This window comes from Hyla sarda, chromosome 8 (assembly GCF_029499605.1).
Source record: "Hyla sarda isolate aHylSar1 chromosome 8, aHylSar1.hap1, whole genome shotgun sequence".
NCBI classification, from domain to species: Eukaryota; Metazoa; Chordata; class Amphibia; order Anura; family Hylidae; genus Hyla; species Hyla sarda.
In genome coordinates, this window is record NC_079196.1 from 130,959,062 (window position 1) to 130,982,612 (window position 23,551).

General features: G+C 45.9%; 1 protein-coding gene across 1 annotated transcript in view; it reads left to right on the forward strand.

Moving 5' to 3' along the window:
- The window catches only part of SLC40A1 (solute carrier family 40 member 1), a 141,078-nt gene that overhangs the window by 71,383 nt on the left and 46,144 nt on the right, over positions 1-23,551 (forward strand). The window contains exon 4 of the mRNA XM_056534078.1: positions 6,618-6,733. Within this exon, the coding sequence (XP_056390053.1) occupies positions 6,618-6,733 (116 nt within the window). The remainder of the gene's footprint in view (positions 1-6,617; positions 6,734-23,551) is intronic.

The window sequence follows — 23,551 nt, forward strand, 5'->3', positions numbered from 1 at the left end:
ATCCCGGTGACCCGTCTCCTCAAGCCGCTCTACATTTCTGCGGTCAACGGAGTAAAGTTGGACTGCACTGTGCGTTACCGCACAGAGCCCTTGCCCATGAGCATTGGACTGCATCACGAGAAAATTGAATTTTTCGTCCTGCCCAACTGCACCTCTGAAGTCCTCCTCGGTCTTCCATGGCTCCAGCATCATTCTCCCACCCTTGACTGGACCACCGGGGAGATCATGAATTGGGGTCCTGCTTGCCACAAGAAATGCCTCACGTCTGCTCCCAGTCCCATCTGTCGGGCCCCAGTGTCTCCTCCTGTGCCTGGTCTCCCCAAGGCCTATCAGGACTGTGCCGTGCCTCCTCATAGTCCCTGTCCTGGTGACACTCTGCCCTATGACATGCTTCACCCTCTGCCCCCCCCTCCACATTTCTATTCCTTCTGAACTACCTGCCGCTGATGTAGCTGCCCAGGACCTTTTGTTCCGGAAGGAAACTCAAGAGGCGCCCCCTATGTTCTCCTTTCATTTGAAGGGACAATGAGACAAAAAGAGGGGGAGACCCAAGGGGGGGGTACTGTTACGCCGAGCGCTCCGGGTCCCTGCTCCTCCCCGGAGCACTTGCGGCATTCTCCTCTCTGCAGCGCCCCGGTCAGACCCTCTGACCGGGAGCGCTGCACTGACATTCACGATGGGGATGCGATTCGCATAGTGGGACGCGCCCGCTCGCGAATCGCATCCCAAGTCACTTACCCGTCCCGGTCCCGGGCTGTCACGTTCTGGCGCGCGGGGCTCCGCTCTCTAGGGCGCGCGCGCCAGCTCTCTAAGATTTAAAGGGCCAGTGCACCAGTGATTGGTGCCTGGCCCAATCAGTCTATTAGCTTCCACCTGCTCTCTGTGTATATTACCTCACTTCCCCTGCACTTCCTTGCCGGATCTTGTTGCCTTGTGCCAGAGAAAGCGTTTAGTATCGTCCAAAGCCTGTGTTCCAGATCTCCTGCTATCCTCATTGACTACGAACCTTGCTGCCTGCCCCGACCTTCTGCTACGTCTGACCTTGCCTCTGCCTAGTCCTTCTGTCCCACGCCTTCTCAGCAGTCAGCGAGGTTGAGCCGTTGCCGGTGGATACGACCTGGTTGCTACCGCCACAGCAAGACCATCCCGCTTTGTGGCGGGCTCCGGTGAAAACCAGTAGCAACCCTAGAACCGGTCCACCGACACGGTACACGCCAATCCCTCGCTGACACAGAGGATCCACATCCAGCTAGCCGAATCCTAACAGGGTCCTTTATTCCTAAGGACCTTTATTCCTAAGGGGTCCTTTATTCCTAAGGACTGAAGAGTCCAACATTTTTAATTTGTTTGTCTGCCCTTCGGGCTTTCCTCGGCCCCCCACATTTTCACAAAAGTGATAGCGGAGGTGGTTGCAGTTCTCAGAAAAGAGAAAATTCTGGTAATACCTTATTTGGATGACATATTGATTGTGGCGGACTCTGTTCTTTACCTAAAAGAACATATAAAAAGAACGGCTCAGGTCCTTCAGGATCTCGGTTGGATCTTGAACCTAGACAAATCAGACTTGCTACCAAGTTGCAAGTTGAATTAAGTAACCCAACAGTCCTCTCTTCTCAGAGAAAAGATCCAAAAGATACAGGATCAGATTCATCTACTTCTTACTCTCAAAAGTTGTACTCTAAGATTTGCAATGTCGGTCCTAGGATTGTTAACATCTTCAATCCCGACGGTGGCTTGGGCTCAGTACCACTCCAGACCATTCCAGAAGTGGATTCTAGGGTTATGGGACAAAAAGCAAACCTCCTAAGACAAAAAAAATTCTCTTCCATCAGAATTAAAGACCCAGCTAAGATTGTGGCTTTCCCTCCAAAATCTTGTAAGGGGTGTACACTGGCATCAAACAGACCCCAGGATCATTACCACGGATGCCAGCGCTCAGGGTGGGGGAGTCCACTCAGAGTTGTTAGCCATCTGGATGGCTCTACAAGTCTTTGAGTAAATGAGGACGTGTCTGTCTTTGCAATAAAGTTCAGACAACACAAACTGCAGTGGTGTTCATTCGTCATCAGGGGGGCACTTTCTAAGTCTACACTTTATAGGTCCGAGGGAATGGACGCTAGCCGACTGGGCTTTTTTGTCAATAGTCAACGCCTGGGGTCTACCCCAGATAGACCTGTTTGCCAGCAAGAAGAAGCGCAAAGTGAGCAATTTCTTCTCTCTGAATCCCAGAGACTCTCCAGTGGCAGTGGATGCTTTAGTTCAGGAATGATCTTTCAGCCTGGGATATGCCTTCCCCCAATAGTCCTAATACCCAGAGTACTACTCAAGCTAATGATCCACTCTTGCACGTTAATCCTCATCACCCCCTTTTTTTTGGCCCAAAAGAACTTGGTTTCCTCTTCTAAAATTTTAGTGTGGAAGATCCAATACGGTTTCCTCCTCGTCCAGATCTACTAACCCGAGGTCCAGTCCAGCACAGTCAGGTTCACACCCTCAGCTTAGTGGCCTGGAAACTGAGAAGCTCTTACTATAAAGAAAGGGTTTCTCTGAAAGAGTAATTAACATCCTGCTAGCCAGTCGCTAGTCTTCCACCGGTAAAAGTTATTCTAAGGTTTTAGGAAAAATATGTTTTCTGGTGTGGGTCTTCCTTTTCACTTGAATCCCCTAACATTATTCAGATACTTAATTTTCTGCAAGATGGCTTTGACTTGGGTCTTTCTCCAAACACTTTAAAGGTGCAGGTTTCAGCCATCAGTGCTCTTTTCCAAATGAAATTAGGAGATGATTGTTGGGTGTCTAGGTTTATTAAAGCCTCTGAGAAATTTAGGCCTAGGATTACACATCTTTACCCTCTGTGGAACCTTAATGTAGTCCTTGAGGCCCTTACTGGAGCTCCCTTTGAGCCATCAAATTACTTACCTTAAAAAACTGTATTTTTGGTAGCAATAACTTCTGTACGTATAGCCAGTGAGATTCAGGCTCTCTCTACTTTACAGCCTTTTTTATAGTCAGAGATGATAGAATCCTTCTCGGATTAGACCCTAATTTTGTATCAAAAGTATCTTCATCTTTTCATAGATCCCAGGATATTGTTATTCCTTCCTTCTGCTCAGCTCCTAAGAATGATCAAGAAATGTCATTCAACTGTTTAGATGTAAGGAGAGCAGTGTTACAATATGTTAAATCCTCCCGTCCCTGGAGGAAAGACAAAAACCTTTTTCCCCAGTTTGCAGGTCCTAGCAAAGGGAAAAAGGCTTCTATTCAAGAGTTCTATTGCGAGATGGATCCGTATGGCCATCTCAGATGCCTATTCGGCAAAGGGAAAAAATCCCCCTCTTGAATTATAGGCTCATTCTACCCGTGCAGTCTCTTCTTCATGGGCAGAGAGAGCATCTGCTTCTGTGGAGCAGATTTGTCGTACAGCCACTTCAGAAAATTTACATACGTTTTCCAAGCATTATAGATTAGATGTTCTTTCTAATCAGGACATGGCGTTCGGACGCAAAGTCTTGAGTGCTGTGATCCCTCCCTGAATACTATTCTTTGGTATTATCTCTGGGTGCTGTCATGGAGACGACTTGGGAAATGGTGAATTATACTCACCGATAATTGTAATTCCTGGAAGTCTCCAACGCACCCTTTTGGGTTTTCTTTCTGGTTTGGTCATTTTGTGATCACTTTTCCTTTCTACTTGGTGTTCTTTATAATACACTGGGAATAGAGAGGAAGGGGTGGGGTTTAAAACTCTCAGGTGTTTTTCCTGTCCCAATTATGCAGGTGCAATCTCCGGGTGCTGTCATGGAGACTTCCAGGAAATACCATTTCTTGTCCATATTACCCACCCTTTTGGGTTTTCTTTCTGGTTTGGTCATTTTGTGATCACTTTTCCTTTCTATTTAGTGTTCTTTATAATACACTGGGAATAGAGAGGAAGGGGTGGGGTTTAAAACTCTCAGGTGTTTTTCCTGTCCCAATTATGCAGGTGCAATCTCCGGGTGCTGTCATGGAGACTTCCAGGAAATACCATTTCTTGTCTATACAGTTGTTTTTTATACCAATATTACCTTCAGAAGCTTTTTTTTTCCACATTTTTAAAGTTCTATAGAGAAATCCATAGGGGGAAAAAACTACATACCTGGAGTATGCTGTGTTTTTCTAAAAACATTGCTGACCCTCCAAAACACTATGGAAATGTGTATGTAGACTTTTATTATGTTACCATAGGCTTTATAGGCTCCCAGCATCTGTTCAGGAACATTTGTTCAGTTAGATCCATTATTGTCATCTAACGGACATAATTTCAAATTGATGACAGCGTCCATTATTTGAAACGATTTTGTGGAAAGTGTCAGTTTAAAATAATGGACCATTAACATGAGTTAAAATACGTTTATACATTTCTTTCGCTCTGTTAATGTCTGTTCTTAAGTTTTTTTTTACTTTTTACATTCAAGGTCCTATCATCTGGCCTCACTTCCTTTGTATTTTTCTTTTCTATGAATGCTCAGATGCAATAACTGATAACAAAATCACCCAGCCTTACTTGATGCATGTACAAGTAATGGATAAGTATCAAATGCTTCATAATTTTGAAGTACATGTAGCTTGGGGTTACAGACTGTAATGAAAAAACAGCGTAGGCCCTTTAAAAAATTATAAAGAAGAAATTATAAACGGGGATAAGGAAAAAGCAAATATATTAAACAAATTCTTCTCCACTGTATTCACCGAGGAAAATAAAATGCCAGGTGAAATACAGTGAGATAAGGCAAACTCCCCTTTACAGGTCACCTGTCTAACCCGGGAAGAAGTATAGTGCCACCTACAAAAAATCTAAACAGACAAATCACCAAGTCCAGATAGCATTCACCCCTGTGTTCTAAAGGAATTAAGTAATGTAATAGACAGACGTCTATTTTTAATATTCATGGACACCAGAGTAACAGGGACTGTTCCCCAGGACTGGTGCATGGCAAATGTGGTGCCAATATTTAAAAAAAGGACAAAAGGTGACCCAGGAAATTATAGGCCTGTTAGTTTAACCTCTGTTGTATGTAAATTGTTTGAAGGTTTTCTAAGAGATGCTATTTTGGAATATCTTGATACAAATAAATGTATGACTCCATATCAGCATGGATTTATGAGGGATCGGTCCTGTCAAACTAACCTGATCAGCTTTTATGAGGAGGTGAGCTCCAGACTGGACCATGGGCAATCGCTGGATGTTGTATATCTGGATTTTTCCAAAGCATTTGATACAGTTCCACATAAACGGTTGGTGCATAAAATGAGAGGGATGGGGCTGGGGGAGAATGTGGTAAGTAACTGGCTCAGTAATAGGAAACAGAGGGTAGTTATTAATGGTACTTATTCTGATTGGGTGACTGTAACTAGTGGGGTAACACAGGGGTCAGTATTGGGTCCTGTCCTATTTAATATATTCATTAATGACCTTGTAGAGGGGTTGAATAGTAAAGTAGCAATCTTTGCAGATGATACTAAACTCTGTAAAGCGGTAAACACAATAGAGGACAGGGCACTGTTACAAATAGATCTGGATAGGTTGGAGGCTTGGGCGGGGAAGTGGCAGATGAGGTTGAACACTGATAAATGTGAGGTAATGCACATGGGGAGGAAAAATCCGGCCTGGGATTATGTATTAAATGGGAGCACACTAGGGACGACTGACGTGAAAATGGACTTGGGAGTTTTAGTTAACAGTAAATTTAGCTGTAGTGACCAGTGTCGGGCAGCTGCTGCCAAGACAAATAAAATCATGGGGTGCATCAATAGGGGAATAGATGCCCACGACAGGGAAATAATTCTACCGCTGTACAAATCACTAGTCAGACCACACATAGAATACTGTGTACAGTACTGGGCACCAGTGTACAAGAAAGATACAGTGGCGCTGGAGAGGGTTCAAAGACGGGCAACCAGGGTAATACGGGGAATGGGAGGACTACAGTACCCAGAAAGATTATCAAAATTAGGGTTATTTAGTTTAGAAAAAAGAAGGCTTAGGGGAGACCTAATAACTATGTATAAATATATCAGGGGACAGTACAGAGATCTTTCCCATGATCTATTTATACCCAGGACGGTATCTATAACAAGGGGGCATCCTCTCCGTTTAGAGGAAAGAAGCACAGACGGGGGTTCTGTACACCAGCACAGACGGGGGTTCTTTACTGTAAGAGCAGTGAGACTGTGGAATTCTCTCCCGGAGCAGGTGGTCATGGGGAACTCTGTAAAAGAATTTAAAAGGGGTCTGGATGCATTTTTGGAGAGTAAGAACATTGCTGGTTATGTATATTAGAATTATAGGGACAGAACATTGATCCAGGGATTTATTCTGACTGCCATATTTGGAGTCGGGAAGGAATTTTTACCTCTAGTATGAGGGTTTTTTGCCTTCCTCTGGATTAACTCAGTAGGGACTCATTAGGGATATAGGTTGAACGTGATGGACTTTGGTCTTTTTTCAACCTTATGAACTATGTTACTATGTAACTTTTTCCTCTTTTCTTGCAGAAAACTGTGTATAGGAGCATCTTATATATATAACATGTTGAGACCTTGTTTAACTTTACTTTTTCCTTTTTTTTCCTTTACAGTGGCACAGACGTCTTTAGTTGTGCAAAATGTTTCTGTTATAATTTGCGGAATTATCCTGATGGTGGTTTTCTTGTACAAGACTGAACTTTTATCAATGTATCAAGGATGGCTCTTGGTTAGTTTCTAATACTGACATTAAATTCTATAGTTATATGTTTAACTTTTTCTTGGGTGTATGTTTGTGCTTATGTATATAAAATATATATGTCATGATTAAAAAGAAAGTACAACCTTTTTGAATTTTATAGTTTTTCAGGATATCATAAAAAGATCTGGTCCTTTACAGGATTTTAACCCCTTAAAGGGGTACTCCGCCCCTAGACATCTTATCCCCTATCCAAAGGATAGGGGATAAGATGTCAGATCGCTGCGGTCCCGCTGCTGGAGAGCCACGGGATCGCCGTTGCGGCACCGCGCTATCATTACAGCACAGAGCGAGTTCGCTCTGCACGTAATGATGGGCAATACAGGGCCCGGAGCATCGTTACATCATGGCCCCGCCCCTCGTGACGTCACGGCCCGCCCCCCTCAACACAAGTCTATGGGAGGGGGCGTGGCGGTCGTCACGCCCCCTGCCATAGACTTGCATTAAGGGGACAGGCCGTGATGTCACAAGGGGCGGAGCCATGACATCACGCTGCTCCGTCCCCTGTATAGTCTGTCATTACGCACAGAGCGAACTCGCTCTGTGCAGCAATGATAGCGCAGTGACGCAGCAGCGATTTCGGGGCTCCCCAGCAGCGGGACCGCGGCGATCTGACATCTTATCCCCTATCCTTTGGATAGGGGATAAGATTTCTAGGGGCGAAGTACCCCTTTAAGGATGCCATTTGTTTTTACCTTAATGATCAAGCCAATTTTTTTAAATCTGGCATGTCTTTTTAAGTTGTAACAACATTGAAATACTTTTACTGAGCAAAGCGATTTTGAGATTGTTTGTTAGTTTTTTTAAGTGACATAGTGTACTTTATATTACTGATAAATCTTTGTTAAAACATTTTACCATTTTTTGTGGAACTTCAAAATATTGTGAAAAATTGCAATCATATGCAATCTTTTACCTCTATATTGACTCCTTTTAATATTTTTTTATTGACTTGGATAAATGGGCACCGGGAACAAGAACTACATCTGACATTTAATTTAGGGGCAGTATTACCAATCCAATTTAGTGTTTTTGTTTTTTTGGGTGAAAATTTACTATGGAATACAAGATCTCTGACATTGGTAAAAGAGATTAATGGCTTATTGTTGCTGATTTCTTATTCAGGATCATTTTGTATAATGAACCAGTGTTTATTGATTATTTGTTTTATCTAAGTAGCCACTGAACTGAATCAAAAAGTAAAAGAAAAGTTTTTCCAAATTAGCATAATTTTAATTGTGTTTTCTTCAGAGTAACACATTTTTTTGATTGGGCTTTTGCTAGGGCTTGATCTAGGACTTTAGGGGGATAACTTCTTGTCCTTCACTGATCATACAGTTCACCTGCTTGCCTTAAAAAATTCAGATTCAGTATCGTTGATCTGTTGAAGCTGTAAGAATTGGCTGTATGGGACAAAGGATTTGGTATGAACAGGATGGTAACTTGCCTAATGTAGCAGGGAATTCCCTGCTGTGGGTTTTCTAAAACCTGCCACATTCATTTGTCCACCATCATTCCTAGTTATTTGAACATCAAGGAACTCAAGTTTTGTATGGATCATATTTGCCGATAGCAGTATATATGGCGTAAAAAATCATTTTTCACACCGAAGATTAATTTCTATTTGAGCATTGCAACGCATAGATTAGAGAGGGTAGATGCAACTGGTGTACCCATAGTCACTTGAGACTACCACTTATCATTTAGATTGAAATGTGTTCCTGTATAATACAAACTTTAAAGCGTCACTTACAAAGTTTATGAAATCTTCGCTCTTGCTAGTGTCGACGAGGAGCTCCCTAATACACAAGATCCCCAAAATGTTGGGGGATACTAGTGTAAAGTGACTCCACAGCCACAGAGGCAAGAAATTAATCTTTCGGGCCAAACTAGGTCCTGAAAAGTGTATAAGAATTTGCTAGTATCTTTTACTAGAGCTGGGACTTCTTGAAGTAATGGTCTTAATAGCCAGTTCAATAACTTAGATATTGGTTTTGTGACCGATCCCATCCCGGACACACTAGGCCCCCCAAGTGAGGTAGTCAGAGTTTGGGAACTTTAGGCAGGAAATACCATTGAGCCACTTTCAAGTGTGTATTCAAAATATTGAATGTCATTTTTTTCTGATAAAACACCTTTGAATAGTAACTGTCACGATGCCGGCTGGCAGGAGGTGGATCCTCTGTGCCAGAGAGGGATTGGCGTGGACCGTGCTAGTTGACCGGTTCTAAGTCACTACTGGTTTTCACCAGAGCCCGCCGCAAAGCGGGATGGTCTTGCTGCGGCGGTAGTGACCAGGTCGTATCCACTAGCAACGGCTCAACCTCTCTGACTGCTGAAGATAGGCGCGGTACAAGGGAGTAGACAGAAGCAAGGTCGGACGTAGCAGAAGGTCGGGGCAGGCAGCAAGGATCGTAGTCAGGGGCAACGGCAGGAGGTCTGGAACACAGGCTAGGAACACACAAGGAAACGCTTTCACTGGCACAATGGCAACAAGATCCGGCGAGGGAGTGCAGGGGAAGTGAGGTATAAATAAGGAGTGCACAGGTGAACACACTAATTAGAACCACTGCGCCAATCAGCGGCGCAGTGGCCCTTTAAATCGCAGAGACCCGGCGCGCGCGCGCCCTAGGGAGCGGGGCCGCGCGCGCCGGGACAGGACAGACGGAGAGCGAGTCAGGTACGGGAGCCGGGATGCGCATCGCGAGCGGGCGCCACCCGCATCGCGAATCGCATCCCGGCTGGAGACGGTATCGCAGCGCACCGGGTCAGTGGATCTGACCGGAGCGCTGCAGTAGCGAGAGTGAAGCGAGCGCTCCGGGGAGGAGCGGGGACCCGGAGCGCTCGGCGTAACAGTACCCCCCCCCTTGGGTCTCCCCCTCTTCTTAGAGCCTGAGAACCTGAGGAGTAGACTTTTGTCTAGGATATTGTCCTCAGGTTCCCAGGATCTCTCTTCAGGACCACAACCCTCCCAATCGACCAGAAAAAAAGTTTTCCCTCTGACCTTCTTGGAGGCCAGTATCTCTTTTACGGAGAAGATGTCCGAGGAGCCGGAAACAGGAGTGGGAGAAACAAGTTTGGGAGAGAAACGGTTGATGATGAGTGGTTTAAGAAGCGAAACGTGAAAGGCATTAGGAATACGAAGAGAAGGAGGAAGAAGAAGTTTGTAAGAGACAGGATTAATCTGGCACAAAATTTTGAAAGGACCAAGATAGCGTGGTCCCAATTTGTAGCTAGGGACACGGAAGCGGACATATTTAGCGGAGAGCCATACCTTGTCTCCAGGAGAAAAAATGGGGGGAGCTCTTCTTTTCCTATCAGCAAACTTCTTCATGCGTGATGAAGCCTGTAAAAGAGAATTTTGGGTCTCTTTCCATATGGTGGAAAGATCACAAGATATTTCATCCACAGCGGGCAAACCAGAGGGCAAGGGAGTAGGGAGGGGGGGGAAGAGGGTGACGGCCGTACACCACGAAAAATGGGGATTTGGAGGAAGATTCAGAGACTCTGAAGTTATACGAGAATTCGGCCCATGGTAGAAGATCTGCCCAGTCATCCTGGTGGGAGGAAACAAAATGGCGTAAATAATCACCCAGGACCTGGTTAATTCTTTCCACTTGCCCATTGGATTGAGGATGATATGCAGAGGAAAAGTTTAATTTAACCTCTTCAGGACATAGGGCGTATGGATACGCCCTGAATCCCGAGTCCTTAAGGACCGAGGGCGTATCCATACGCCCGTGGGAATTCCGGCCCCCACCGCTAGCCGGTTGGGGACCGGAGCCGGATGCCTGCTGAAATCGTTCAGCAGGCATCCCGGCATATCGCCCAGGGGGGTCATTATGCCCCCCCATGTCGGCGATCGCCGCAGATCGCTGGACAATTCAGTCCAGCGATCTGCGGCGATTCCGGGTCAATCGGGTCTCCGGTGACCCGGTGACCCGGAATTACTGGCTGTTCGGGGCCGTCTCTGACGGCCCCGAACAGCCAGAGCCTGCAGGGGTGAGGTGGCACTGGTGCCACCTCACGATCGCCCTGATTCGTCGGCCGGATTACCGACCGACCAATCAGGGCGCCTGCTGCGGGTGTCACTCCCGCACCCACTCCGCCCCTCTTCCAGAGGGCGTGAGCGGGTGCGGGAAGACGACCCCCGGTGCTGGGGACCCCGATCCCCGGCGCCCCTGTTGGGATCGGGGCCTCAGGAGCAGCTGCGGCGGCGAGGGACAGTCCAGCGATGAAGCAACAGCAGGAGGTGAGTTACAGCCTCCTGCTGTTGCTTAGCAACAGCTCCCAGCATGCAAAAAGGGCATGCTGGGAGCTGTAGTTATGCAACAGCAGGAGGCAGACCACCACAACTCCCAGCATTCCCTTATGGGCATGCTGGGACTTATGGTTTTGCAACAGCTGGAGGCACATTCTTTCTATGGAAAAGTGTACCTTCAGCTGTTGTCTAACTACAACTCCCAGCTTGCACAAACAGCTAAAGTGCATGCTGGGAGTTGTAGTGGTGCTTCTGCTGGTTGCATAACTACAACTCCCAGCATGCCCGTTGGCTGTCGGTGACTGCTGAGAGTTGTAGTTTTGCAACAGCTGAAGGCACACTGGTTGTGAAACTCAGAGTTTTTTTTTACCTAACTCAGTGTTTCACGACCGGTGTGCCTCCAGCTGTTGCAAACTACAACTCTCAGCAGTCACCGTACACCATGCACCGTACATGCTGGGAGTTGTAGTTTTGCAACAGCTGGAGGCACACTGGTTGTGAAACACTGAGTTAGGTCACAAACTCAGTGATACATAACCAGTGTGCCTACAGTTGTTGCAAAACTGCAACTCTCAGCAGTCACCGACAGCCAACGGGCATGCTGGGAGTTGTAGTTATGCAACAGCTGGATGTCCCCCCCCCAATGTGAATGTACAGGGTACACTCACATGGGCGGAGGATTACAGTAAGTATCTGGCTGCAAATTTGAGCTGCCGCAAACTTTCTGCTGCAGCTCAAATTGCCAGCGAGAAACTACTGTGAACCCCCGCCCGTGTGACTGTACCCTAAAAACACTACACTACACTACCACAAAAAATAAAATAAAAAGTAAAAAACACTACATATACACATACCCCTACACAGCCCCCCTCCCCTCCCCAATAAAAATGAAAAACGTCTGGTACGCCACTGTTTCCAGAACGGAGCCTCCAGCTGTTGCAAAACAACTCCCAGTATTGTCGGACAGCCGTTGACTGTCCAGGCATGCTGGGAGTTTTGCAACAGCTGGAGGCACCCTGTTTGGGAATCACTGGCGTAGAATACCCCTATGTCCACCCCTATGCAATCCCTAATTTAGGCCTCAAATGCGCATGGCGCTCTCACTTTGAAGCCCTGTCGTATTTCAAGGCAACAGTTTAGGGACACATATGGGGTATCGCCGTACTCGGGAGAAATTGTGTTACAAATTTTGGGGGGTATTTTCTGCTTTTACCCTTTTTAAAAATGTAAAATTTTGGGGAAAACAAGCATTTTAGGTAAAAAAAAAAATTTTTTTTACATATGCAAAAGTCGTGAAACACCTGTGGGGTATAAAGGTTCACTTAACCCCTTGTTACGTTCCCCGAGGGGTCTAGTTTCCAAAATGGTATGCCATGTGGGTTTTTTTTGCTATCCTGGCACCATAGGGGCTTCCTAAATGCGGCATGCCCCCAGAGCAAAATTCGCTTTCAAAAAGCCAAATGTGACTCCTTCTCTTCTGAGACCTGTAGTGCGCCAGCAGAGCACTTTTCACCCCCATATGGGGTGTTTTCTGAATCGGGAGAAATTGGGCTTCAAATTTTTAGGGGTATTTTCTGCTATTACCCTTTTTAAAAATAAAATTTTTTTGGGAAAACAAGCATTTTAGGTAAAATTTTTTTTTTTTTTTTTACATTTGCAAAAGTCGTGAAACACCTGTGGGGTATTAAGGTTCACTTTATCCCATGTTACATTCCCCGAGGGGTCTAGTTTCCAAAATGGTATGCCATGTGTTTTTTTTTTGCTGTTCTGGCACCATAAGGGCTTCCTAAAGGTAACATGCCCCCCAAAAACCATTTCAGAAAACGTACTCTCCAAAATCCCCTTGTCGCTCCTTCCCTTCTGAGCCCTCTACTGCGCCCGCCGAACACTTTACATAGACATATGAGGTATGTGCTTACTCGAGAGAAATTGGGCTACAAATACAAGTAAAAATTTTGTCCTTTTACCCCTTGTAAAAATTCAAAAATTGGGTCTACAAGAACATGTGAGTGTAAAAAATGAAGATTGTGAATTTTCTCCTTCACTTTGCTGCTATTCGAGTGAAACACCTAAAGGGTTAAAACACTTACTGAATGTCATTTTGAATACTTTGGGGGGTTTAGTTTTTATAATGGGGTCATTTATGGGGTATTTCTAATATGAAGACCCTTCAAATCCACTTCAAACCTGAACTGGTCCCTGAAAAAGAGTTTGAAAATTTTGTGAAAAATCGGAAAATTGCTGCTGACCGTTGAAGCCCTCTGGTGTCTTCCAAAAGTAAAAACACGTCAATTTTATGATGCAAACATAAAGTAGACATATTGTATATGTGAACCAAAAAAAAATGTATTCGTAATATCCATTTTCCTTACAAGCAGAAAGCTTCAAAGTTAGAAAAATGCTAAATTTTCAAATTTTTCATCAAATTTACGGATTTTTCACCAAGAAAGGATGCAAGTATCGACAAAAATTTACCACTATGTTAAAGTAGAATATGTCACGAAAAAACAATCTCGGAATCAGAATGATAACTAAAAGCATTCCAGAGTTATTAATGATTAAAGTGACAGTGGTCAGATGTGCAAAAAACGCTCCGGTCCTTAAGGCCAAAATGGGCTCCGTCCTGAAGGGGTTAATCTTGAGTTGTTTACATAGAGCCCTCCAGAATTTTGACACGAATTGGACGCCTCTATCCGAGACGATCTGCGTGGGCAACCCGTGAAGACGAAAAATGTGTACAAAAAATTTTTTGCCAACTGAGGCGCTGAAGGAAGACCAGGAAGAGGGATGAAATGTGCCATCTTGGAGAATCGATCAACGACCACCCAAACAACAGTGTTGCCACGGGATGGGGGTAAGTCTGTAATAAAGTCCATACCGATCAGAGACCAAGGCTGTTCGGGGACAGGCAGAGGATGAAGAAGGCCAGCGGGCTTCTGGCGAGGAGTCTTATCCCGGGCACAGACAGTGCAGGCTCGCACAAAATCCACAACATCCGTCTCCAGAGTCGGCCACCAATAGAAACGAGAGATGAGTTGCACGGATTTCTTGATACCCGCATGACCTGCGAGATGGGAGGAGTGACCCCATTTGAGGATTCCGAGGCGTTGGCGTGGAGAAACGAAGGTCTTCCCTGGAGGAGTTTGCCTGATGGAGGCTGGAGAAGTGGAGATCAGGCAGTCAGGGGGAATGATGTGTTGCGGAGAGAGCTCTACTTCCGAGGCATCCGAGGAACGAGAGAGAGCATCGGCCCTAATGTTCTTATCGGCAGGCCGAAAGTAAATTTCAAAATTAAATCGGGCAAAGAACAGAGACCACCTGGCCTGGCGAGGATTCAGCCGTTGGGCAGACTGGAGATAGGAGAGGTTCTTGTGATCGGTGTAAATAATAACTGGAAATCTTGATCCCTCCAACAGATGCCTCCATTCCTCAAGTGCTAATTTAATGGCTAGAAGCTCTCGATCCCCGATGGAGTAGTTCCTCTCAGCCGGAGAGAAGGTCCTAGAAAAAAAACCACAAGTAACAGCATGCCCGGAAGAATTTTTTTGTAGAAGGACCGCTCCAGCTCCTACTGAGGAGGCATCAACCTCCAATAGGAAGGGTTTAGATGGGTCAGGTCTGGAGAGCACGGGAGCCGAAGAAAAGGCAGACTTGAGCTGTTTAAAGGCGTCTTCCGCTTGAGGAGGCCATGACTTAGGATTGGCATTCTTTTTGGTTAAAGCCACGATAGGAGCCACAATGGTGGAAAAATGTGGAATAAATTGTCTGTAATAATTGGCGAACCCCAAAAAACGTTGGATAGCACGGAGTCCGGAGGGGCGTGGCCAATCTAAGACGGCAGAGAGTTTGTCTGGATCCATTTGTAGTCCCTGGCCAGAGACCAAGTATCCTAGGAAAGGAAGAGATTGACATTCAAACAGACATTTCTCCATTTTGGCATAAAGTTGATTGTCACGAAGTCTCTGAAGAACCATGCGGACATGCTGGCGGTGTTCTTCTAGGTTGGCAGAAAAAATCAGGATATCGTCCAGATATACAACAACACAGGAATATAAGAGATCACGAAAAATTTCATTAACAAAGTCTTGGAAGACGGCAGGGGCGTTGCACAGGCCAAAGGGCATGACCAGATACTCAAAGTGTCCATCTCTAGTGTTAAATGCCGTTTTCCATTCATCCCCCTCTCTGATGCGGATGAGATTATAAGCACCTCTTAAGTCCAGTTTGGTAAAGATGTGGGCACCTTGGAGGCGATCAAAGAGTTCAGAGATGAGAGGTAGGGGGTAGCGGTTTTTTACAGTGATTTTATTAAGATCACGGTAGTCAATGCAAGGACGTAGGGAGCCATCTTTTTTGGACACAAAGAAAAATCCGGCTCCGGCAGGAGAGGAGGATTTGCGGATAAAGCCCTTCTTTAAATTTTCCTGGATGTACTCAGACATAGCAAGAGTCTCTGGGACAGAGAGAGGATAAATTCTGCCCCTGGGTGGAGTAGTGCCCGGGAGGAGGTCAATAGGACAGTCATAAGGCCTGTGAGGAGGTAAAGTCTCAGCTTGTTTTTTGCAAAAAACATCCGCAAAGTCCATATAGGCCTTAGGGAGACCGGTTACAGGGGGAACCACAGGGTCACGGCAAGGAGTACTGGGAACCGGTTTAAGGCAGTCCTTGGAACAAGAGGGGCCCCAACTCTTGATCTCCCCAGTGGACCAATCCAGGGTTGGGGAGTGGTGTTGAAGCCAGGGTAGTCCAAGGAGAATTTCGGAAGTGCAATTGGGGACGACCAAAAACTCAATTTTCTCATGATGAGGTCCGATGCACATTAGGAGGGGCTCCGTGCGGAAACGTATGGTACAGTCCAATCTTTCATTGTTAACACAATTGATGTAGAGGGGTCTGGCGAGACTGGTCACCGGGATGTTGAACCTGTTGATGAGAGAGGCCAAAATAAAATTTCCTGCAGATCCGGAATCCAAGAAGGCCATAGTAGAGAAGGAGAAGGTAGAGGCAGATATCCGCACAGGCACAGTAAGACGTGGAGAAGCAGAGTTGACATCAAGGACTGTCTCACCTTTGTGCGGAATCAGCGTACGTCTTTCCAGGCGGGGAGGACGGATAGGACAATCCTTCAGGAAGTGTTCGGTACCGGCACAGTACAGGCAGAGATTCTCCATGCGGCGTCGTGTCCTCTCTTGAGGTGTCAGGCGAGACCGGTCGACCTGCATAGCCTCCACGGCGGGAGGCACAGGAACGGATTGCAGGGGACCAGAGGAGAGAGGAGCCGGGGAGAAAAAACGCCTCGTGCGAACAAAGTCCATATCCTGGCGGAGCTCCTGACGCCTTTCGGAAAAACGCATGTCAATGCGAGTGGCTAGATGAATGAGTTCATGTAGGTTAGCAGGAATTTATCGTGCGGCCAGAACATCTTTAATGTTGCTGGATAGGCCTTTTTTAAAGGTCGCGCAGAGGGCCTCATTATTCCAGGATAGTTCTGAAGCAAGAGTACGGAATTGTACGGCGTACTCGCCAACGGAAGAATTACCCTGGACCAGGTTCAACAGGGCAGTCTCAGCAGAAGAGGCTCGGGCAGGTTCCTCAAAGACACTTCGAATTTCCGAGAAGAAGGAGTGTACAGAGGCAGTGACGGGGTCATTGCGGTCCCAGAGCGGTGTAGCCCATGACAGAGCTTTTCCAGACAGAAGGCTGACTACGAAAGCCACCTTAGACCTTTCAGTAGGAAACTGGTCCGACATCATCTCCAAGTGCAGGGAACATTGAGAAAGAAAGCCATGGCAAAATTTAGAGTCCCCATCAAATTTATCCGGCAAGGATAGTCGTAGGCCTGAAGCGGCCACTCGCTGCGGAGGAGGTGCAGGAGCTGGCGGAGGAGATGGTTGCTGAAGCAGAGGTAGTAGCTGCTGTAGCATCACGGTCAGTTGAGACAGCTGGTGGCCTTGTTGCGCTATCTGTTGTGACTGCTGGGCGACCACCGTGGTGAGGTCGGCGACAACTGGCAGAGGAACTTCAGCGGGATCCATGGCCGGATCTACTGACACGATGCCGGCTGGCAGGAGGTGGATCCTCTGTGCCAGAGAGGGATTGGCGTGGACCGTGCTAGTGGACCGGTTCTAAGTCACTACTGGTTTTCACCAGAGCCCGCCGCAAAGCGGGATGGTCTTGCTGCGGCGGTAGTGACCAGGTCGTATCCACTAGCAACGGCTCAACCTCTCTGACTGCTGAAGATAGGCGCGGTACAAGGGAGTAGACAGAAGCAAGGTCGGACGTAGCAGAAGGTCGGGGCAGGCAGCAAGGATCGTAGTCAGGGGCAACGGCAGGAGGTCTGGAACACAGGCTAGGAACACACAAGGAAACGCTTTCACTGGCACAATGGCAACAAGATCCGGCGAGGGAGTGCAGGGGAAGTGAGGTATAAATAAGGAGTGCACAGGTGAACACACTAATTAGAACCACTGCGCCAATCAGCGGCGCAGTGGCCCTTTAAATCGCAGAGACCCGGCGTGCGCGCGCCCTAGGGAGCGGGGCCGCGCGCGCCGGGACAGGACAGACGGAGAGCGAGTCAGGTACGGGAGCCGGGATGCGCATCGCGAGCGGGCGCCACCCGCATCGCGAATCGCATCCCGGCTGGAGACGGTATCGCAGCGCACCGGGTCAGTGGATCTGACCGGAGCGCTGCAGTAGCGAGAGTGAAGCGAGCGCTCCGGGGAGGAGCGGGGACCCGGAGCGCTCGGCGTAACAGTAACCATATGGAGAAACAGAACATGTACAACTTGTACAATGATCTAATTGCTGCATAATTTCAAAAACTAACAGGTTGTTGGTGTACCTTTTTGATTTGTAGTCTGTCCCCTCCTTCATGGCCAGCACTCCACCTATTCGGCCCAGGCATTTTTAATTTGCAGGAGACTGCATATGGGTTTCCTCTTAGCAATCTCCCAGCCCTCTGGCAGGGAGCACATGGAAGGTGTTCTCACTGGTGTTGTGCTCTGTGGTGGCCATTGTTGCTGTATCAGCGGCATAGCGTGGGTTGTCAGCACCCAGGGCAAGGCAAGTAATTTACATAGTTAGTATGGTTGAAAAAAGACATACGTCCATCAAGTCCAACCAGGGAATTTGCTCCCCCTAACCCGTGGATTAGTTAAAGAAACCCTTACCCCCTAAGCACATGTATTGTTTATTATGAAAATACTGATAAATAAATTAAAGGTTGCTAGACCCACTGGCTTACATCAACTTATGTTGAGCTGGAGCAGCTACATAGGGATCGAAATCTGTCTCGTCACTGTTGAACCAACCAAACTTCAATCCATCCGGTCAGCTCAACATGCCAGTATTGACCTGCAGACTGGGAACTTCCCAAAGAAACTTCAGTTTTGGAGATGCTCTGCTAGCACTACACAGCCAGCCCACTGAGCCCAGTACTACTCCAGTCAGTCCTGACTCCTGTCACTCGTGACTCCTACCTTTTTTTTCACCGGCTGTCCCGAACCCGATCACAGCAGTCAGCAGGCTACGTTTTCTCCTCCAGGTCCTCCTAGGTTTTCCTCCTGCAGCGTCTGTCACCACTGGCTCCCTCTTTCCTCTCTGGCCTGTGTCACCTGCCTTCCGCCGCTGCCAGCTTCTTCTTGCTGCTGCCTGGGCTGGTCTGGTGTGCTTCTCTCCCGCGCTCAGCGCTGCGCTGGGCGGCCGCTGTACTGTCCCTCCCCCAGATAGTCCCTCGCTCTCTCTTCGCATCCACTGCACCGCACGCCTGGCACCCCCCCCCCCTCCACAGTGGGCGGCGACCCGGCGGCTCGGATCGGATTCGCACAGCCAGCAATGCAGAGAGAGTGAGTGAGCCAGGCAGGGGCAGAGAGCTGCGAGTGCGAGCGCGCCCCCCCAGATGTTGCGCCCGGTGCGGCCGGCCCACCCTGCACCCCCCACGCAACGCCACTGTATTGTATTGATTGTTGGGTGGTGTGGCCCAGAGCTGGGGGCTTAGTCAGGCAGCAGTGTGGCTGCCTGGCCACTGGGTCTTTCCCCCTGTGAGCTTGGTGTTGTGGTGGTCGCCGCCCAGCGCTATGCCAGTTTCCATTTAGGTACCCACTCTTAGCAGGTGGCTTGGTGAGTGGGCTTGTATGTTTTGATCAAAAGGTACACTTAACAACCTGTGTAAAGGCTTATTTTTTGCTGGACGAGCTTAACATTTTATTGGTACCATTTTTTATTTATTTTTTGTGATACATGCTTTTGATATATATTTTTTTATTCCATGTTTTGGACCAATATCAGCTATTCCTTCACTTAGTTGTGTGTCTTTGTTTTATTTTATTTATTTATTTTCCTAATATAGCGGTCACTGTGCAGGATAAATAACATTGTAATAGTAACAATAACAATAATAATATTGTTTTATTTACAAGTCATTACGAACATAGCAATACCAATTGGGGGAGATTTATCAAAACCTGCCCAGAGGAAAAGTTGCTAAGTTGCCCATACCAACCAATCAGATTGCTTCTTATATTTTATTACAGGCTTCTTTACAAATGAAAGAAGCAATCTGATTTGTTGCTATGGGCAGCTCAGCAACTTTTCATTTGGACAGGTTTTGATAAATATCCTCCATTTTGTATAGATTTTTGTTTTCTATTTATTTATTTTAATTTTTTATACACTTCACTGGAATTTTTTATTTATTTATTTATTTTTCACTTTTCACCTGTTATACTATGCTGCAGTACATCTGTACTGCAGCACAGTATAACTGTAAGTATCACACTGACATTCAGCCTATGACCCAACAGGCTGCCGTACAAGGAAGACAGGAGGCCATCAGCTGACTGCCTGCTGCCATGGCAACCAAACTGGACCCTGTGATCGCATTTCGGGGTCACTGTTAGTCTGTTTAGACCACAGATGCTGTGATTAGTACAAATCACGGCATCTGGGAGGTTAATGCTGCTGTGATAGCCGGGTCCCGCCGCCGATCTGCTACAGCGCATCGTGCTGTGCAGGAGACCGCTACGGCGTATGCATACGTCACATTGTGTGAACATGTCAGCAACTGGGATGTATGCATCCTGGGCAGGAAGGGGTTAAGATTAGGTAAATACAGCCTCAGATGAGCAACAAACAGCAGATTCCACATGAATTCCACATGCACCACTTGAGTCAGTAACTTGTAGAACCACTTTTATAACCCCACAACAAGAATGTATGCCCTTTAAACTTAACCTTTTAATAATATTTATTTCAAAGTGTTACCCACAGTGTAATAAGATATAAAGCATAATATTGCACAAATACACAAAGGCCAAAAGGATAAAAAAAAATGGTTTGTAATGAACCAGAATCCCAGGGGTATATGGATCCCTGTATTTCATCAAAAGGTTGAGGTAAATTCAGGGCATTAACCCCTTAAGGACTCAACGTTTTTCCGTTTTTGCATTTTCATTTTTTCCTCATCACCTTCTAAAAATCATAACGCTTTAAATTTTGCACATAAAATTCCAAATGATGGCTTATTTTTTGCGCCACCAATTCTAGTTGCAGTGACGTTAGTCATTTTACCAAAAAATCCACGGCGAAACGGAAAAAAAAATAGTTGTGCGACAAAATTGAAGAAAAAATTTCATTTTGTAACTTTTGGGGGCTTCCGTTTCTACGCATTTTTTGGGTAAAAATGACACCTTATCTTTATTCTGTAGGTCCATACGATTAATATGATACCCTGCTTATATAGGTTTGATTTTGTCGCACTTCTGAAAAAAATCATAACTACATGCATGAAAATGTATATGTTTAAAATTGTCATCTTATGACCCCAATAACTTTTTTATTTTTCCACGTACAGGTCGGTATGAGGGCTAATTTTTTGTGCCGTGTTCTGAAGTTTTTATCGGTACCATTTTTGTATTAATCGGACTTTTTGATCGCTTTTTATTCATTTTTTTATGATATAAAAAGTGACCAAAAATACGCTATTTTGGACTATGGAATTTTTTTGCGTGATCGCCATTGACCGTGCGCTTTAATTAATGATATCTTTTTATAGATCGGACATTTACGCGAGACCACATATGTTTATTTTTATTTACACAGTTTTTTTTTTTTTATTGGGAAAAGGGGGGTGATTCAAACTTTTAATAGGGAAGGAAGGGGTTAAATTACCTTTGTTAACTTTTTTTTTTCACTTTTTTTTGCAGTGTTATAGCTCCCATAGGGAGCTATAGCACTGCACACACTGATCTCCTATGCTGATCCCTGCAGAGCCATTGCTCTGCATGGATCAGCGAGATAGGGGCTCGATTGCTCAAGCCTGTAGCTCAGGCTTTGAGCAATCAAACCCCGATCGGACGCCGCGGACACAGGTAATCGGAAACAGGTAATCAGCCTGCGTCCCAGCTGATCTGAACATCACGTTTTTATGGCAATGTCCCGATCAGCCCAACTGAGCTGCCGGGAAGCGTTTAGTTTCACTTTCAGACGCGGCGGTCAACTTTGATCGCTGCGTCTGAAGGGTTAACACCGCGCGGCACAACGATCGGTGCCGCGTGCTGTTAGCCCAAGGTCTCGGCTATGATTAGCAGCCGGGACCGACCCGGTGTTATACGGGGTCACGGCATGACCCCGTTTTCAACACCGGGAGCTGGGCTCAGGACGTACCGGTACGTCCTGAGTCCTTAAGGAGTTAAACAATGGAGGAGTGGATCAGCCAGACAACAACCTTCTTTTGTTGGTAAGTTGCAAAACTATGAAACAAAGCAAAGGTATAGTCCACCTCTTTTGAATCACTGCACTGTGGCTTCTACCGAGCACTTGTACTTAAAATGGCACCATAAACCTTGTCCTCACACTATTCCTATTAAAGTCCTAGTAACACCAGTATACAATAAAGTGCTACCCAGACCTAGTAGATTAATAAAAAGAATCTACCCAATAACAAACAAAACACTGGTTTCCACTGGGATATAACCAGCTTTGTCAGTGTAAAAGTAAAGGTAGCATGAACAGTAAAAAAAAAAACACATAGGCAATTGCAGAACATAGGACATAGAAAAAACTAAGGTAACATAGGAAATGCACAGTATGACATTAAAGATAGGGGTGCTGCCGCAGGGAACCCCCGCTATCAATCCTGCAGCACCCCCTGTCACCTGCTGCACAGAGCGAACTTCGCTCCGTGCCTGATGACGGGTGATGCAAGGGCCGGAGTATCGTGATGTCACAACCCCACCCCCTCAGTAAGTCACGGCCTGCCCCCTCAATACAAGTCTGTGGGAGGGGGGGGGGGGGTGGCGGGTCCCGCCGCCGATCTCCTACAGCGCATCGTGCTGTGCAGGAGACCGCTAGGGCATATGCATACGTCACATTGTGTGAACTACTTAAATTCCCTTTAATTTATATCTCACTCAAAATTGACTATTCAAAGCCTCTACCACAAAGGTTTGTTTCAGGAGCTACCACTCTTTTGGAAGCCTTCACTTACTCCTTCGGCTATCGCCACATAATCACAACTCAAAATATAATGTTCCCGTACGGTGAAGGCATAAACATAAAAAGGTCAATTTTAAACATACTTAGTTTGTAAAAAAAAAAAATAATAAATTTTATTTTTAAAAGCAGTACAGAAATAGAAAGCATGTAAACATGGGTTATCATTTTAAATGTATTAAACCACAGTATTACCATACTGAGTGAAAATGAAACCCTTCAAAACTTGTGGTTTTCTTTTTACTTTCCCCACACAGATAATTTTTTTTTGTTTTGCCATACATTTTATGTCAAAATGAGTGATGTCATAACAAAGTACAATTGGTCACTCAAAAACGAGTCCTAATATGGGTCTGTGGATGGAAATATAAAAGACTTATGGCTCTTAGAAGGCGAGTAGAAAAAAAACAAAAATGCAATAAATCTTCTCAGGGCCAAAATGTGCTGTATCCTTAAGGAGTTAAAGATTACCTTTGCAATAATTGTTTATCTACATACAGTCATGGCTGCAAATGTTGGCACCCCTGAAATTTTTCAAGGAAATGAAGTATTTCACATAGAAAAGGATTGCAGTAACACATGTTTTGCTATGATTATTCTCTTTGGGGGGGGATTCATCAATCTATATAGAGTAATTTTAAGTGTATTTTCTTGCGCAAAATCTTGCGTTATGATATTTTCTGCGTTCTTTTTGTGCGTCTTTTTTGGTGGAACTTTTTCGAAAGATGTCACCCTTCAGGTATACCGTAGAGCCATTTTTCCCGTAGACATCAATTTACTAACTGCGTTTTTTTTTGGACGCACAAAAAGAACGCAAGTGTCATTTTTTTGCACAAATATACACCACCTCGGAGGACACGTACCAAAGTGTGTATTTTCATCAGACTCTGCCCATGATGGGAGTTATAGTCCAGGGGCTGAGGTGCAGATCGCAGCAGGTCATTATCCAGAGATAAAAGCCGGCGGTACATGCGGCTTCACTGCACTGACACGACTTCTATATACACTGTCATAATTCATTATCCCCGCCGCCGGGA